The sequence below is a fragment of the Schistocerca gregaria genome, chromosome 7, assembly GCF_023897955.1.
Source record: "Schistocerca gregaria isolate iqSchGreg1 chromosome 7, iqSchGreg1.2, whole genome shotgun sequence".
Taxonomy (NCBI): Eukaryota; Metazoa; Arthropoda; class Insecta; order Orthoptera; family Acrididae; genus Schistocerca; species Schistocerca gregaria.
The window spans coordinates 301064930-301082977 of record NC_064926.1 but is presented as its reverse complement, the minus strand read 5'-3'; the positions used below and the strand labels follow the sequence as shown (position 1 = coordinate 301082977).

The following is an 18048-nucleotide window of genomic DNA, read 5'->3' as shown; positions in this document are numbered from 1 at the left end:
TCCATCACCCAGTAGTCAATGATCAAGCCCTTTTCGACGTCATACATATCGCTCCATTTCCGCGATATAACGACTGCACGAAAACGAAACTCCTCCCGGACAGGCCATGAAGCCCAAAGGTACCGACTGGCCGCCGTGTCATCCTCAGCCCACAGGCGTCACTAGATGCTGATATGGAGGGGCATGTGCTCAGCACACTGCTCTCCCAGCCGTATGCCAGTTTCCGAGACCGGAGCCGCTACTTCTCAGTCCAGTAGCTCCTCAGTTTGCCTCACAAGGGCTGAGTGCAGCCCGCTTGCCAACAGCGCTCGGCAGACCGGATGGTCACCCTTCCAAGTGCTAGCCCAGCCCGACAGCGCTTAACTTCGGTGATCTGACGGGAACCGGTGCTACGAATGTGGCAAGGCCGTTGCCCCCCCGCTCCCCCCGCCCCCTCCGACCACAGCACGCTTCATATATACCCTCCACAGCTAGTGCTCACAACTGCCGTCTGTGAACGGTTATTGCACGTTGACACCGAACATAGGTGTGAGCACATTAATGTGACTGGACTGCGTACTTTGAAAAAATACACAACTTTGAAATCGAATGAATGATTTGCAGCAGCCCTCCAAATAATATGGCTCCATTACCACACGTACAGCTGTGTGGTAATGAACAAAAATATTATTGTCGCTACAGACGTAAGCGAGCAGTTGAATACAGCTGTGACTCGCGCTCGCTATGAAATAATAAACTTTGTAAACCTCCTTTTTCGGTGAGGATGAAGGTAGTCACGTTTAAAAATAACCGTCCGCAATAGCCCCTAGCAGTAGCCACGCGTAACTAGATCCAAAACGCTTTTTACCTCCTCCTTGTAGGGGGCTTAACAGCGCAGCCGCGCGTGATTGTACTTCACGCCATAGCGGCAGCGGGCCTCCGAGCAAAGCTGATTATTCGGTCGGCGGCGGATGCATTATGGCCCACTAACCGTGAATACCGTGGTCGAGAGAGGATAGAGTCCTCGGTCGCATCGATCGTACCGGAGCCTCGCGTTCTGGTACCGCAGCAGCGGCAGCGGCAGCGGCGTTTATCGGTTCGTTCGGGCGCGCAAGAGGGTCGCCGGCCCGCTGTAAATTAACTTTTTTAATACCGGCAGCGGGCGGCGGGGAAATGGACACTACGTGCCGGCCGTAATGACGGGGGAGGGCCGGCGCGTGACGTCAGGGAACTGCCTTTTATAGGTCATTACGGCGCGCGCCGCGGTCGATGCGTTTTGCCATTTGGCTGCGATTGCCGCGCCGGGGTTAGCGGCGCCCGCACATCCGTCTTCATTTCGATGCGCCGCGGTAGCGGCAGTGCCGGAGCTTCGGCAAATGCAGCAGCAACAGCACGTCGCTCGAGGGCGAGCACAGTACTGGCCACAAAAACTGCAGCGACCGTGCCGCTGGCTACAAGGGAGGAAAACAACATCATCACTTTCCTACCCCCACTACTCCACTAGCCTCCTGACAACACTGCGAGCCATTAAAATTGCAACAGAATGAAAGCGACATGTAACAAACATCAAACAATTAAAAAAAAGAAGAAATTTCCGCCATTTGACTGTTAATTGTTCATTTACTTTACACAATCGTGATTTCGGCTTTGTAGCCATTCTCAAGTGGAGGTTGAAATGTTAAAATATGCCTCACCTGTCTGCGACATGTCATCGTTGGGAAAACGTATTTCTGGTCTATATGACTGTAGTCCTCCACGAAGGTAAGGCCGGCCGCGGTGGCCGAGCGGTTCTAGGTACTTTAGTCCGGAACCGCGCGACTGCTACGGTCGCTGGTTCGAATTCTGCCTCGGGCATGAATGTGTGTGATGTCCTTAGGTTAGTTAGGTTTAAGTAGTTCTAAGTTCTAGGGGACTGATGACCTCAGATGTTAAGTCCCATAGTGCTTAGAGCCATTTGAACCATTTTTGATTGAATACAAATAGATAAATGGGATTTGATGAAGTAACCCACTGACTAATTAATTTTTTTTTCCCCTGTCGATGTTATACTTATTGTTTAAATTTACGAAAATCAGCATATTTTACTTACACACTGTTCTCAAAAATATTTATTTTTGTGACAGATTTCTTTATAAATCCATGCTTACTATACCTGAAATGATTAGAAGAGTGAAGATAATACTGTTATAGAAGTTCATTTTTCATACAAGGAATGACCTTCATGGATAGTCCTGTCTACACTCTAAGGAGAAGTAATAATAAACGAAGCATCACGAAGCGAATGGGACGAAAACGGTAGATGTGATGTACATGTACAGACAAACAAGTAGTTACAATTTCAGAAAATTTGCATTATTTATTCAAGATCAGGAGAAAGACGTTCACAAATTCAGCAGTGTAAAAACGCGCTGGTCCATCTCTGGCCATTATTCAAGCAGTTATTCGGCTCGGCGTTTGTTGACAGAGTTGATGGATGTCCTCTTGAGGGATATGTGCCACATTCTGTCCGGGACTGCCCTGCCCATAATGCCCGAAACGTGCTCAACTGGGGAGAGATCTGCCGACCTTGCTGACCAAAATAGGATTTGACAAGCACGAAGACAAGCAGTGGAAACTCGTCGTGTGCGGGCGGGCATTATCTTGCTGAAATGTAAGCTCAGGATGGTTTACGACGAAGGGCAACAAAACGGGACGTAGAATATGGTCGACATAACGCTGTGTTGTAGCGTGCCGCGAATGGCAACCAAAGGGGTCCTCCTATGAAAAGAAATGGCGCCCCAGATCATCATTCCTGGCTGCGGAGCCGTACGGCGTGTGCCAATCAGGTTGGTATCCCACCTCTGTCGGAGGAGGGAGGAGGTGTCTCCAGAGACGTCTTCGCTCTTCATCGGGGCTTAGTTCGAAGCGGGACACATCACTGAAGACAATTCTGCTGCGTGCAATGAGTTTCCCGTCTGAAGACGCCCCAGACAGCGGTGGGATACCAATGTCGCAGTCACTCGCCATACGGCCTGACAACCAGGACAGGGAGGCCGCTTCTTTTCATAGCAGGACCCCTTTGGTTTTCATCCGATGCACCCTTACAGTTCAGCGGTGCGTCGACGATACTCAATACCCCATTTTGTTGCCCTTCGTGGCAAGCTATCGTGCTCTTACATATAAACAAAATCATGCCATCACGCACACAGCGAGATTTACTGCTGCTTGGTTTCGAGCCTGTCAAACCATACCTTGGTCAGCAAGGTCGCCGGATCTCTCCCCGGTCGACAACGTTTGAAGCATTAGGGACAGGTCTCTCCAACCAGCTAGTGATTTTCACGATTTAACGCACCAATTGGACAGAATTTGGCAGGATATCCGTCAGCAGGACATCCAACAACTCTGCAAACCAGTGCCAAGTCGATTAAGGGCTACAGCTGGGCCAACGCGTTACTGACTTGCTAAAATTGTGAGGCTCTTTCTCTTGAATAAATCACCCAATTTTTCTGAAATTGTAATTGTTTGTTTGTCTGTACATGTACATGAGTTCTGCCGATTTTCGTCTTATTCGTGGTGTATCGTTTCTTCTTTGTATCAGAGTGTACATGCAATAAATAATTGAGGGTGTTGGGTGGGAGTGCTGCTCTGAAATCAAAAGGTTAGCAGAGCATAGGAGTCATGGTAAGTTGTATCAAATTACTGGCAAACTATAAAAGAAAAAAATGAAAGGACATGACATAATACCTGGCCGTTTAAGAAAGAGGGAAAATATGGTACGAGAATAATTTGGAGGTTTATGGAGAGGGAGAGAGGAGGGGGATGGAAGAGGCAGTTGTGACGCAAATTTCTGGCTAGAGGTGGCGCGTTCCAACAGGTGCGGCGTAAAGGCGAGCCGGCGGGCGGCAGCCTGCGTGTGACAGCGGAGGCCGCGAGGGGCCTGAGAGGAGAGCGCGACAACAGCAGAGCGGAGCCTCTGGAAACGACGTCGTTACCTGCTGGGCTGGCCGTCGAGCAGAGCGCTCTCGGGCAACAGCTGCGTCCGCGTGCCTGCCCTAATACTCCACTGTGGATTTCTTTGCAAGCAGAAAACGGAGCCTCTGTTCCGGAAGGACGCTGTGCCGCTGACAGATGTGACAACTTCAACTGTGTCCCAAGAAAGTTCAATGAACCACTTGTAACCGCCAAACAGAAAAATTATATAATAACCTCCCAACAGTAAAAATATAATATAGTTATATAATTTACATTCTGCGTAACCTACCAACAGATAAATTCCGAAACCTACCAATGGCCGGCCGGTGTGGCCGTGCGGTTCTAGGCGCTTCAGGCTGGAACCGCGTGACATCTACGGTCGCAGGTTCGAATCCTGCCTTTGGCGTGGATGTGTTTGATGTCCTTAGGTTAGTTAGGTTTAAGTAGTTCTCTAAGTTCTAGGGGACTGATGACCTCAGATGTTAAGTCCCATAGTGCTCAGAGCCATTTGATCCGTTTTTGAAATAATACAATGTGACTAATCTCTCAAAAAATTGTGGGTCACTTATAACCTTTCAATAATTGACTGTGAATTTAAAGTGGTAAATTTTGGACGACAGCAGTGCTGCGTCACAGCCCTGAAAGATCATACTGAATAAATTGGAAATTCTTACCCCAATGAAGTCGCCGGATAACGCATATAAATCTGCCGATGGATTTGTCACGTATAAAAGGAAACAACTGATTTTTCTTCACAATAATCGGGATGAACATGTATTGGAGAAATTAGTAAATTCTTTAAATTGAGATTAATGATTGTCAAATGTTAATTTTTATAAAAAGGATTATATTTAAGAGATTTTTTTAACATTTAGATGGGACTTGATATAATAATACTACATATGCGCGAGGCTGCTTTTACCTTATATTATACCGCTGAGGCTCCGTCATCGCTCCCCATGACGGGCCCCCCACCGAGCGAAGTAGCGCAGTGGTTAGCACACTGGACTCGCATTCGGGAGGACGACGGTTCAATCCCGTCTCCGGCCATCCTGATTTAGGTTTTCCGTGATTTCCCTAAATCGTTTCAGGCAAATGCCGGGATGGTTCCTTTGAAAGGGCACAGCCGATTTCCTTCCCAATCCTTCCCTAATCCGAGCTTGCGCTCCGTCTCTAATGACCTCGTTGTCGACGGGACGTTAAACACTAACCACCACCACCACCACCACCACCACCACCACCATGACGGGCCCAGCCAACTAGAGTCCTGCATGACCGAGTAAGCGAGCACAAAATGTGGGATGGGGCGAGCACACCCTAACTGGATAGGCTGCCCGCACTAGTTCTAGTGACCGAGCATAGATTCCGTGACCGAGTACGTAGCACGTTACTTTAAACACATTACACGTGTCATTATCCGTGTGAGACCGCAGCCAATACGGGCTTCTCATTTGTGGTATGCCTCTCTCTCTCTCTGTAATCATGCGGTGCGAGGAAGCCAGTGCAGTAAGACGCAAGATTGAAACCAATTCCTTCAGGAATATCGCCAATAATAAAAAATAGTATTACAGCAAAGTGTGTTGCAAATGTGTGCTAAAGATATGAGACCTTTTAATGCTGCTTCTGGTGGTTTCAGAGAACTAGGCCAAGAATTAATACATCTAGGTGCCCATTATGAAGAAGTTAACGTGGCAGATGTCATGCCACATCCCTCTACTATGAGCAGACACGTCAAAGAACAAGCTGATGCAATACGAAACTGCATAATGCCTTCTGTTATTGTGGAAGTTATTAAATGTTTCAAATGGCTCTGAGCACTATGGGACTTAACATCTGAGGTCATCAGTCCCCTAGAACTTAGAACTACTTAAACCTAACTAACCTAAGGACATCACACACATCCATGCCCGGGGCAGGATTCGAACCTGCGGCCGTAACGGTCGCACGGTTCCAGACTGTAGCGCCTAGAACCGCTAGGCCACGTCGGCCAGCGGAAGTTATTAATAAAACATTTGCTGCGAGAGTTGATATGTGGACTGATTCGCATAATCAGATGCACTATATGCCGCTTACAACACATTACATTAACACAGACTGGTCTCTTGTGATCAATGTTTTTTTTACAACAAAATTCCCGGGCGTTAGGTTGGTTGGTTGTTTTGGAGAAGGAGACTAGACAGCGAGGTCATCGGTCTCATCGGATTAGGGACGGACGGGGAAGGAAGTCGGCCGTGCCGTTTGAAAGGAACCATCCCGGCATTTGCCAGGAGCCGATTTATGAAAATCACGGAAAACCTAAATCAGGATTGTATTAAAAGAGAGAGAGGGAGACAGAGATAAATACATTGTGTGTGTGTGTGTGTGTGTGTGTGTGTATAAGAGAGAGAGAGAGAGAGAGAGAGAGAGAGAGAGAGAGAGAGAGAGAGAGAGAGGCGTTGGATTTGTACAGTACAGTGCAGCGAGCCGGGGCGAGGCGAGGTGAGACGTCAGTTGTGACCGGTCATGCTCGGTTATCCGCGTGTCCGGAATCCGGACAACAGACATGGGGCGAGTACGTGACCGAGCCGAGTTGTGTGGGGCCGGACACGAGAGGCTCGGTCCCCCCGTCAACTGGCGAGCCGTGACCGGTCAAACATTGAGCGTTGCAGCACTCTACAGCCAACTTCATGCACACGACTACTCGCTACTACTACTTCATCTGCTACAAACTTCCTACTGCTCTCTGGTCTGAGATCCTCTTATACCTTACATATCGCAGGCAGCGCATGAGCAATCCATCGAAATTACATCCGCTCGAGCGCGCTAGCAACAAATTGCTTAATCTTGGACCTCTTACACAGTATCTCTCTGCATGTACTCTGTCTTTAAAAGGGGTGTGTAACTAGCCTTGAGTGAAAACTAGAAGGCTCTTAAATTGTTTTGATGTACACTATTTGGAAAAAATGAACGAAGTTCAAAAATTAAATACATCAGAGCAATCATTCAAACCAACGCCAGACCCCAGATAACTGAGAATGTTTCAGCTCTCCAAGAACGTCCAGGTGCAAGTATGCCAGCCGCGGTGGTCTCGCGGTTCTAGGCGCGCAGTCCGCAACCGTGGACTGCTACGGTCGCAGGTTCGAATTCTGCCTCGGGCATGGATGTGTGTGATGTCCTTAGGTTAGTTAGGCTTGCATGGTGAAGCCGCCATTATGCGCTGCCCAGTGTGGTTTATAGCCGGATATTCAACACAGAAACAGATACATTCAAGACAGGTACTAGAATAATGGAACAACCTGCTCCGAAAAATGAAGGATTCCCGGAAGTCTATTTAAACTGGGGCTGGAAGTTCTGCACGATAAAGTGGTACAGTAATTATTTGTGCACGGAAATGTCTATTGAAAGACACTATAGCAAATTGCATTCAGAAAAGTGTAGTGGAATAAATCATAGGGGTCGTCAGAGAGGAAGAATTAAGAATGTTACAAACTCTTGCAAAAGAGAATTCTGTCTCTACTAGTACATCAGGATGTTTATTTTGGTAAAAGGTCCTGGGAAATGAACTGGACTTTGTTTAAATTCCTTTTAAATTTGTATTCATCTTCGTTTTCGCTTACATTATTCCTAACACCATATTTTTTCTCTAATTCAGGGCGAAGCAGATGAAGCGTGCTGTTAAAGGACTCTTAGAGCTAGTTATAAACTAGCTCTACATTTAGCAAGAGCTGGGAAATTATTTATGGAAATGCCATTAATATAGAATATTTTGCTGGATGTAGGAGAAGCAATTAATGCTACATTAGCTCCTGCATACCGCGGGATACGACTTTCCAGTATAACAATATCTCGTCGAATCAGTGACATTGCCCGTAATTTGTATGAACAATTGGCAGTCAAAATTGAAAACCCGCTAGCATACGCCATCGCGCTTCCTGAGCCCATGGATATTAACGACACAGCTCAATTAGCCATTGCGTACTGGAAGAACACCTGGATATGTTTTCGATGAAGGACACTGCTACAAGCTTAACATGCCGAATTTACCCTCTTTTTAATTGTTTTGCACTCCAAGAGGCTCTTTGTGCAAAAGTTCTCGAGCTTCAAGGTGTTCACAATGGCTCTGAGCACTATGGGACTCAACGTCTGAGGTCATTAGTCCCCTAGAACTTAGTACTAGTTAAACCTTACTAACCTAAGGACATCACACACATCCATGCCCGAGGCAGGATTCGAACCTGCGACCGTAGCGGTCTCGCGATTCCAGACTGCAGCGCCTATAACCGCACGGTCACTTCGGCCTGCCTTCAAGATGTAATTAACGTTGTGGTGCATATAGTGAACTATATTCGCTACCACGAGCTCATTTATTGTCAGTTCAAGAATTTTTTATTTCATTTGTGGAAGAGTATCCAGATATCCCCTGTCGTACTGAGGTTTGCTGGTTGAGCAAAAGAAAAGTGATTTCCTGAGTTTTCCGACTACATGAGGCAGTTGCTCAGGAAAGAGGACATTCAGAGCCATTTTTGCATGACCCTGAATGGGTAGCTGATTTAGAATTTTTGCAATCATTATGGCTTAAGAGCGCTTCATACAAAACTGTACTTGCAGCGTAGGGGCGCTTCTCGTCAGGTGTAGAACATTTGCTGAACAGTGCGATTTCCAACGACTGCTGTCTAATGACGGAGCACTTTGATAGGAATGTAGATTTTCTACGCTATAGAAGCCGTAAGTGGCCTTTCGGTTGACTACTGTTCTTCGATTGTACTCTTTGACAGGCTAGTGTATACCATCCTGAGTGTAGACTGATCTGATGAATGTCCTTTCTACAATGAGCCGAATCTTGCTTACAAGAAACGAGTAACATGCGAATGTTACCTCACGGCCAAACAATCGTGTTTCCACTTATATTTATATTTGCATCTACCACTATTCTTTGAATATCAATATAAAACAGCTTTGTATCAGACATTGGACTTATTTTTTCACGTGCAAATATGGAACATTAAAACCGATCGCTCATATATCTACTTTTTATTTATTTAGCTGTTCGTCACTTATATTCCCCCTCCAGGGAGCGGGCAGTCAGCGGCCAAGTTGGCCACACCCCAGTCTTTGCTTAACAAAAGTACGAGTAATATACATGCAAATTTTAACGTAATGTAAGCTGCGATGGTTCACCCCTTGTGATAGTCTACGAGGGAGAGCTTAATAAGACTGTTGCATTTAGAGGAAAGAAGTTGAATATGTATACGGAAAGGAACTAATGAATGGCACATACGCCCGGCCATTGTGGCCGAGCGGTTCCAGGCGCTTCAGTCCGGAACCGCGCTGCTGCTACTGTAGCAGGTTCGAACCCTGCCTCCGGCATGGATGTCTTTGGTGTCCTTAGGTTAGTTAGGTTTAAGCAGTTCTAAATCTAGGGTACTGATGACCTCAGATGTTAAGTCCCATAATGCTCAGAGCCATTTGAACCATCTGAATGACATATACGTTTCGGGACGGGGGTAGCGTTGCAGATAAGCAGAGAAACGATAGTTTGGAGCCTTCATTTGGGCTGGAAGGAAGAGAGTGAATTATTGATGGGCATAGCGGGTATATCAAACGTGCATGATGAGCAGAGGAAAGTGAGGTAAAGTGGATATTCTTCTTAGATTTGGAGGGTGTGGAGGTCCACTCACTATTGGGACAGGCGAGGACGGGTAGAATGAGAATTTTGTATGTGTGGGTGACAGTCATACGATTTAGTCCCAATGTTTATCTGGTTAGTAGCGTTGGTGTAAAGCAGACTTTCTTTTCTGAGGGAATTACATGTTACACGTTGATCAAGTGTTAGTCCCACGCATTTAATGTTTTAGTTAATTGGATTGTACAATTGTGGATTGTAAGGTGTAGGTCTCGAGAACAGATAGCTCGTATGTGTTCTTCTATAATTATTGTTTAGATTTTAGCAGGGTTGATGGGTCGGTACAGCTAATTTCACTTGTTGTTGACGTTTCTGAGATGAAGCTGGATGTATCGCTTGAATAAATGAAGGGTATGCAGTGTCTTAAGCATACGAGATTAAGGTTACAAGAGTCGGTTGGGTCAGGATCGTCGGCAGCACATAAGAGATAAGGAATAAGGTAATACTCGTTGAATTATAGTGAAGCACCTAGAAGGGATACAGAAATACAAGTCGCTGAGGAATGAAATAAATAGGAAGTGCAGGGAAGCTAAGACGAAATGGCTGCAGGAAAAATGTGAAGACATCGAAAAAGATATGATTGTCGGAAGGACAGACTCAGTATATAGGAAAGTCAAAACAACTTTTCGTGACATTAAAAGCAACGGTGGTAACATTAAGAGTGCAATGGGAATTCCACTGTTAAATGCAGAGGAGAGAGCAGATAGGCGGAAAGAATACATTGAAAGCCTCTATGAGGGTGAAGATTTGTCTGATGTGATAGAAGAAGAAACAGGAGTCGATTTAGAAGAGATAGGGGATCCAGTATTAGAATCGGAATTTAAAAGAGCTTTGGAGGACTTACGGTCAAATAAGGCAGAAGGGATAGATAACATTCCATCAGAATTTCTAAAATCATTAGGCGAAGTGGTAACAAAACGACTTTTTACGTTGGTGTGTAGAATATATGAGTCTGGCGACATACCATCTGACTTTCGGAAAAGCATCATCTACACAATTCCGAAGACGGCAAGTGCGAGAATTATCGCACAATCAGCTTAACAGCTCATGCATCGAAGCTGCTTACAAGAATAATATACAGAAGAATGGAAAAGAAAATTGAGAATGCGCTACGTGACGATCAGTTTGGCGTTAGGAAAAGTACAGGCACGAGAGAGGCAATTCTGACGTTACGCTAATAATGGAAGCAAGGCTAAAGAAAAATCAAGACACGTTCATAGGATTTATCGACCTGGAAAAAGCGTTCGACAATATAAAATGGTGCAAGCTGTTCAAGATTCTGAAAAAAGTAGGGGTAAGCTATAGGGAGAGATGGGTCATATACAATATGTTCAACAACCAAGAGGGAATAATAAGAATGGACGATCAAGAACGAAGTGCTCGTATTAAGAAGGGAGTAAGACAAGGCTGTAGCCTTTCGCCTCTACTCTTCAATCTGTACATCGAGGAAGCAATGATGGAAATAAAAGAAAGGTTCAGGAGTGGGATTAAAATACAATGTGAAAGGATATCAATGATACGATTCGATGATGACATTGCTATCCTGAGTGAAAGTGAAGAAGAATTAAATGATCTGCTGAACGGAATGAACAGTCTAATGAGTACACAGTATGGTTTGAGAGTAAATCGGAGAAAGACGAAGGTAATGAGAAGTAGTAGAAATGAGAACAGCGACAAACTTAACATCAGGATTGATGGTTACGAAGTCAATGATGTTAAAAAATTCTGCTACCTAGGCAGTAAAATAACCAATGACGGACGGAGCAAGGAGGACATCAAAAGCAGACTCGCTATGGCAAAAAAGGCATTTCTGACCAAGAGAAGTCTACTAATAACAAATACCGGCCTTAATTCGAGGAAGAAATTTCTGAGGATGTACGTCTGGAGTACAGCATTATATGGTAGTGAAACATGGACTGTGGGAAAACCGGAACAGAAGAGAATCGAAGAATTTGAGATGTGGTGATATAGACGAATGTTGAAAATTAGGTGGACTGATAAGGTAAGGAATGAGGAGGTTCTACGCAGAATCGGAGAGGAAAGGAATATGTGGAAAACACTGATAAGGAGAAGGGACAGGATGATAGGACATCTGATAAGACATGAGGGAATGACTTCCATGGTACTAGAGGGAGCTGTAGAGGGCAAAAACTGTAGGTCGGATAGCTGTGTCCGTCTTACACATATGCGGGTGCGGTAATGGGTATGTAAATGCAATTCTCTCTGAAAGGTAGAATGGTCGCCAGAGTGCAGTAATGTTGATCCTGTTTAGTGTTGTTACCAGGCCAGCTGCGTGAAGAACAGCAACAGACGTAGAGTGATCACTGTGAAAGACAAGGATATGCCCCATTCACTTGTGGACAGTGTTTTCAGCTGTGGGTCACCACTGGGCCGGCTGGTCGAATTGTGCAATACCCAGATTTGTACGGCATTTGGATGTGACAGTGGACCGATGTTGGACTGCATGGGAATGTGAGAGCAAGCATATTCGTCGTCAAGGCTCTGTACGACCACGTCTGACCACATCGTATCGTACACCAAGCAGCTGGAGTAGACAATTACTATCCCATACACAGACAGCTTTTAACATTTCAATAGAAAAACGGCTGCGTTCTGAGAGGTGCCGTACTGTGTTCAATGAAAAATCACGTTTGCATTCTACTCCCGATAGCCACTGTCAACGAGTATGCTAGTGATCTGGGGAAAGGTACTATTCTTACAATCTTTTGGAGAGGTACAGGAGTGTTACTCCTGGAGTCATTGCTTGGAGAGCCGTCAGGTGTGACTTCAAGTCAAGACTGGTAGCGCTTGAGGGAACTGGGACAGAACAATGGTGCATAACGGATTTGGTACCTCTCATCTATTATCTCTGATTCGACATTTTCGTAATGCCAGTTCTCAGGAGGACAATGCTCGTCCGACACACCTATGTTTCTGTGACATGTCTGTCTGGTGGTGAGATACTCCAATGGACAACGTCTGTCCCCAACAGAACATGCTGGTTTCCAGGAGATCAGGGAGAAGTTGCTAATGTAAAGTTATGTGCGGGCTAGCCCAGAACACAACGGATTTATGGTACCCTTCCCAACTGAATCAGTGCTATAGCCAGGCCAGAGGGGTTTAACAAGGTACTGATACACTGAAGAGCCAAAGAAACTGGTACACCTGCCTAATATCGTGTAGGGTCCCGCGAGCAATCAGAAGTGCCACAACACATTATGGCATGGACTCGATTAATGTCTGAAGTATTTCTGGAGGGTATCGACATCACGAATCCCACAGGACTGTCCATAAATCCATTAAGAGTACGAGGGGGTGGAGATCTCTTCTGAACAGCAAGTTGCAATGCATCCCAAATATGCTCAAGAATGTTCCTATCTCGGGAGTCTGGTGGCCAGCGGATGCGTTTAAACTCAAAGTAGTATTCTTGGATCCACACTGTATGGGTAGTGGCATTGTCCTGCTGGAATCAACCAAGTCCGTCAGAATGCACAATGGTCATGAATGGATGCAGGTGATCAGACAGGATGATTACGTGCGTGTCACGTGTCAGAGTCGTATCTAGACGTATCCGGGGGTCCAACATCACTCCAACTACACACGTTCCACACCATTACAGAGCCTCCACCAGCTTGAACAGTCCCCTACTTACATACAGAGTCCATGAATTCATTAGGTTGTCTCCATACCCGACTTGTCCATCCGCTCGATAACATTTGAAACGAAACTCATCCGACCAGGGAACGTGTTTCCAGTCATCAACAGTCCAATGTCAACGTTGACGGGCCCAGGCGAGGCGTATAGCATTGTGTCGTGCAGTCATCAAGGATACAAGAGAGATGTATCGTTGACTGGTCCGTACGCTGAAACTTCATTGCTCAACGTTGAAATCTACAATAAGTTACGGAAGCGTTGCCCTTCTGTCGTGTTGAACGTCTCTCTTCAGGCGTCGTTGGTCCCGTTTTTGCAGGATTTTTTTCCAGCAGCATCGACGTCGAAGATCTGATATTTTACCGGATTCCTGATATTCACGGTACTTTCATGGAATGGTCGTACGGGAAAATCTCCACTTCTTCGTTACCTCGGAGATCCTGTGTCCCATCGCTCTTGCGTCGACTATAACACCAGGTTCAGACACACTTAAATCTTGATAACCTGCCATTGTAGCAGAGTAACCGCACCAGACACTTATTGTCTTATATAAGCGTTGCCGACGGCAGAGCCGTATTAAGCCTGTTTACATATATCTGTATTTGAATACGCATGGCGCTTCAGTGTAAGTGGGCTCGTACTGTCAAGTTCTTTGTAAATTTGATTCGATTTTGTAATCACTGAAAAAACGTCACACAACTTTTCAACCCGTCAAATTCCATTTCGTTACCTCCTCCTCTTGTGTGTGCTTCACTCTTTTTGTCACGTAGCCTATTGCGTAGTACTTACAATAAATCTAAATTTATTTTACCTATTCTCACGAAAGTTACACGGCATTCATTGAGTGAGGTGTTGCCGTACAGCACTTATCAGAGACGTTAAGCACCGTTTTGGAGCGTAAGCATTAATACATTTGCTGTCGTCGAGGTCACAGTGTAGTTACCAAAATGGGCCTTCACTCCGAGGAGCGTAGCTCAAGTCTCTATGCATATTTAGGTTTTCTGTAGATCCCCTTAACTAGTTCCACTGCCCCTTCTCTGCCCCTGTTGGAAATTCTTGGAACATCTCCGGAATGAAATATACATGAATTTTTTGACAAGAACCCAATAACGATTAAAGGCACCTGGATCAATTTTTTTGTTCTTATTTTCATGCATTACCAGCCCCAAATAATAATAGCTATCCTGACATCAGAGAAATCAACAACTATTTTACGTTTTCCTAGCATGATTGTCAGATTGGGCATTTTATGCTGACCAGCTATGTTAACAATTCCATTTCTATCCGTTTTCTGTGTCTTCTTTCAGTAAAAACGTTTTCTTCAGTTTTGTGTCATTTTGTGCTCACAGTAAAATGTTACACTATGTTAGCTTCTCTTGGCATATTTTTCTTATAGTTTTGTTGGTGTCAGAAAACGCACCATAACCGAGTAACTCGCTGAATAGAGATATTGCTAACCGTCTAGCGATCTCTTCATACAGAACTTGTCCATTATACAGTGTGTATCATAATTAATGGCGTAAACACATACATTTGAAAGTACACGATACTAGAAGCGAAGCAAAAAATGTCTCACTAAACATAGGGTAGAAAATGTATACCCTAATAGCTAAGAGCAATTTTTCAACTTCGATACTGTGAAGCAAATCTCTTCTTCTGCAAGTTCTTTGCTTTTCACATTTTGGGAAGTAGTAGTATGGACCAAAACAAGAAAGGTTCAGTAAACATTTGCTCTAAAATGCATATCTTACAAGTTATGAGCAATTGTTCATTAGAAGAGTTGTGTTTCCATATCATGTCCCAAAATATGGAAAGCAAAGAGCTTTCAGCAGAAGAGATTTGCTTTACGGTATCGAAGATGAAAAATTCCTCGTAGCTCTTGAGGTACGCATTTTCGACCTTATGTTTATTGAGATTACTTTGCTTCTAGTATCGTGTACTTTCCATTGTATGCGTTTACGCCTTAATTATGATACACCCTGTATAGATGTAGAAACAACTCTTTGCTGACTAGATGCTGAAACAATTCTTTACTGACTGGTATTCTGACGTATACAAGAGTCACATCCTTCGAACAGCAACGACAGAACTTGGTTGATTACGTAAACTTCGGCGGCATATTAACTGATTGTGTTCTTGTTCGGTCTGCAACCGGCACATACAGTCATATTGACACCATATTTCAGCGGTCCACCTGAAGCTATATTCAGGTTGAAAAAAATGGCAGCCCGACGGATCGTTGAAATACTGCGTCAAAGTAACTGTGTGGTCCGGATGCAGATCCGACAAGAATATAATCAAATAATGACAGAATTTGCATGGTAGTGTACAAAAATGTGATGGCTCATGTTACGGCGTCGACTTACCTCCAGAATATGCTCCGCCATGGTCTCCCTGTCTAGACGCCGACTTGTTGTCTTTATCACTCCTGAAACAAAGGAACATCAAATCATTATTTTTCGTTTTGCGCTCATGAGGAACATGGCAATACAGCATGACCTTATCGGTTAATAAAGTCAGAACTTGCAATTGTATAGACACAGAGCTATGAATATTTGTCTTTGTGCGTACAATAATCTCTGCAACATCGTACAGTGCACATGACCAATTCTAACTTTTCTCCTAGCTTTATGCTACATGGAATAAAGTACCAACGAGAAATTTCCAGCCAAAGTGATGATAACTTTCTGAAACGTGATGAATTATGAAGGAAGAGGAGAGAAATCTACCCTGAAGCTAATCTGAAGTAATTAATTTAGGCAGCAGTCTTGGAGAACGTAAAATAAAAATACCATGAAAACAATATATTATTTTCACAACGTTTACAGGAAATGTCCGGTCACATCCGGAGACAATTTGACTCCTAAGCCATAGAAAAAACTTTAGATACGATCATAGGATTTTTCAACCTGGAAGAAGGTTGCAAATGTTCGAAATTTTGAGAAAAATACGGGTAAGCTGTAGAGAAAAACTGGTAATATACAACTTCCACAAGAACGACGAGATAACAATAACTATGAAACACCGTGATCGAAGTGCTCGGGTTAAAAAGGATGTAAAGATAGGGAGCAAGCCTTTCTCCCTGTTGTTCAATCTATACATCAAAGAAGGGATCACAGTTATAAAATAAAGATTCAAGAGTAGGATTAAAATTCAAGGTTAAAAGATATTAATGACGAGATTCACTGATGACATTGGAATCCTCAATAAAGGTGAAAAAGAATTACAGGATCTGTTGATTGGAATGAACAGTCAAATAAGTACAGACTATAAAATGACAGTAAATCGGAGGAAAACGAAAGTAATGCTAAGTAGTAGAATTGAGAAAAGCGAGAAAGTTAACACCAAAATTCTGGATCACGAAGTAACAGTACTACTACTACTAGTAGTAGTAGTAGTAGTAGTAGCTTTTTTCATCCGTAGATCTCTTTTTACAAGGATAAAGTATATGTCAAAATTATTAGAAGTTTAGACCAATTTCAAATAAGCTAATTCGTATACACATACATTTACAGACTTCTTGTTAGAGATAATCATTAGATTTACTCCTGATATATACAATACATTTTTACAAATTTCTTATTAAATAATGTAATGTCACACTTTTCACTCATATCTATCAGTCACTACTACTCCCGCCGAAACGTCGGCGGTCGCTGTAAATGTTACGTGGCTGAATTTCCTACTCTGTTTCATCTAAGTAGTCCTTTAATGTATAAAATGTATTGAATAACAGGTACTTTTCAGCTGCCTTTTTAAATAAGTGTATTTTTGCAATTTCTTTAATCTCTTTCGGTAATTTATTGCACAGTTTTATTCCTCGGTAGAAAATGCTGTTTTGAGTTTTATATTTATTTTTTCTTGGTAAACGTAAGTTGAATCTAGCACTTGTTCTATGGCCATGGACAGAGCTGTTTCTGCAGTAATAAGCAATGTTATTTTTGATGTGTACAACTGACTGGTAAATGTATTCACACGGAGCAGCTAAAATCCCCAGTGTTTTGAACAGATCTTTACAATGAGCTCCACTACTATTTTTGGTTATTATTCTTATGGCTCTTTTCTGGAGTTTGAAAAGTGTGTTTATATTTTGTGCAATTGTTACCCAAAAAAGAATGCCATAGCTAAGATAGGATTCTAAGGGCATAACATGATGATGACACTCTGTTTGCAAGTACCTTTGTGTCTTCACATCACTTCAACTGAGAATCAATACTCATTCCTAGAAATTTTGCATTTGTTACATAGTTACAGAGGTGCCATCGACATTTAATTTCACATTGTCATTTTCCCTCTTCAAACTGAAATTCTTGGCATTAATTTTCTTTATGTTCTTTGTCACTTTATTGCTTAGTGACCAATTGTAAACTTCCTTGAGAAAATCATTTGCTTTCTCGCAAGGAGTTCTCTTGTTTACTCACTGCCTATAATACTGCTGTCACCAGCGAAGAGACTTTTTCACCATGAGTAACATTACTGGGAAAGTCATTGATGTATATCAGGAATGGTATTGGTCCTAATAGGTTAAGTCAAGGAATTCTGCTTTGTAGGCACGAAAATAACCGATGACGAACGGAGTAAGGAGGACAGAAAAAGCAAACTAGAGCTGGAAAAACGGCATCCCTGACCAAGAGAAATCTACTAGTATCAAACATAGGCCTTAATTTGAGGAAGAAATTTCTGAAAACGCACGTTTGGTGCATACCATTGTACGGCAGTGAAACAAAGACAGCGGAAAACGGCAACAGAAGAGAATCTAGATATTTGAGATTTGGTGCTACAAAATAATGTTGAAAATTAGGTGG

At 43.6% G+C, this 18048-nt stretch overlaps 1 protein-coding gene across 5 annotated transcripts in view; it reads right to left on the bottom strand.

Annotated features, from left to right (window-relative positions):
• LOC126282042 (fat-like cadherin-related tumor suppressor homolog) overlaps positions 1–18048 on the bottom strand; it is a 1587586-nt gene that overhangs the window by 221720 nt on the left and 1347818 nt on the right. For all 5 annotated transcript variants that reach the window (XM_049981457.1, XM_049981458.1, XM_049981459.1 and 2 more), the window contains one exon: positions 15610–15671. In XM_049981457.1, coding sequence (XP_049837414.1) covers positions 15610–15671 — 62 coding nt within the window. The remainder of the gene's footprint in view (positions 1–15609; positions 15672–18048) is intronic.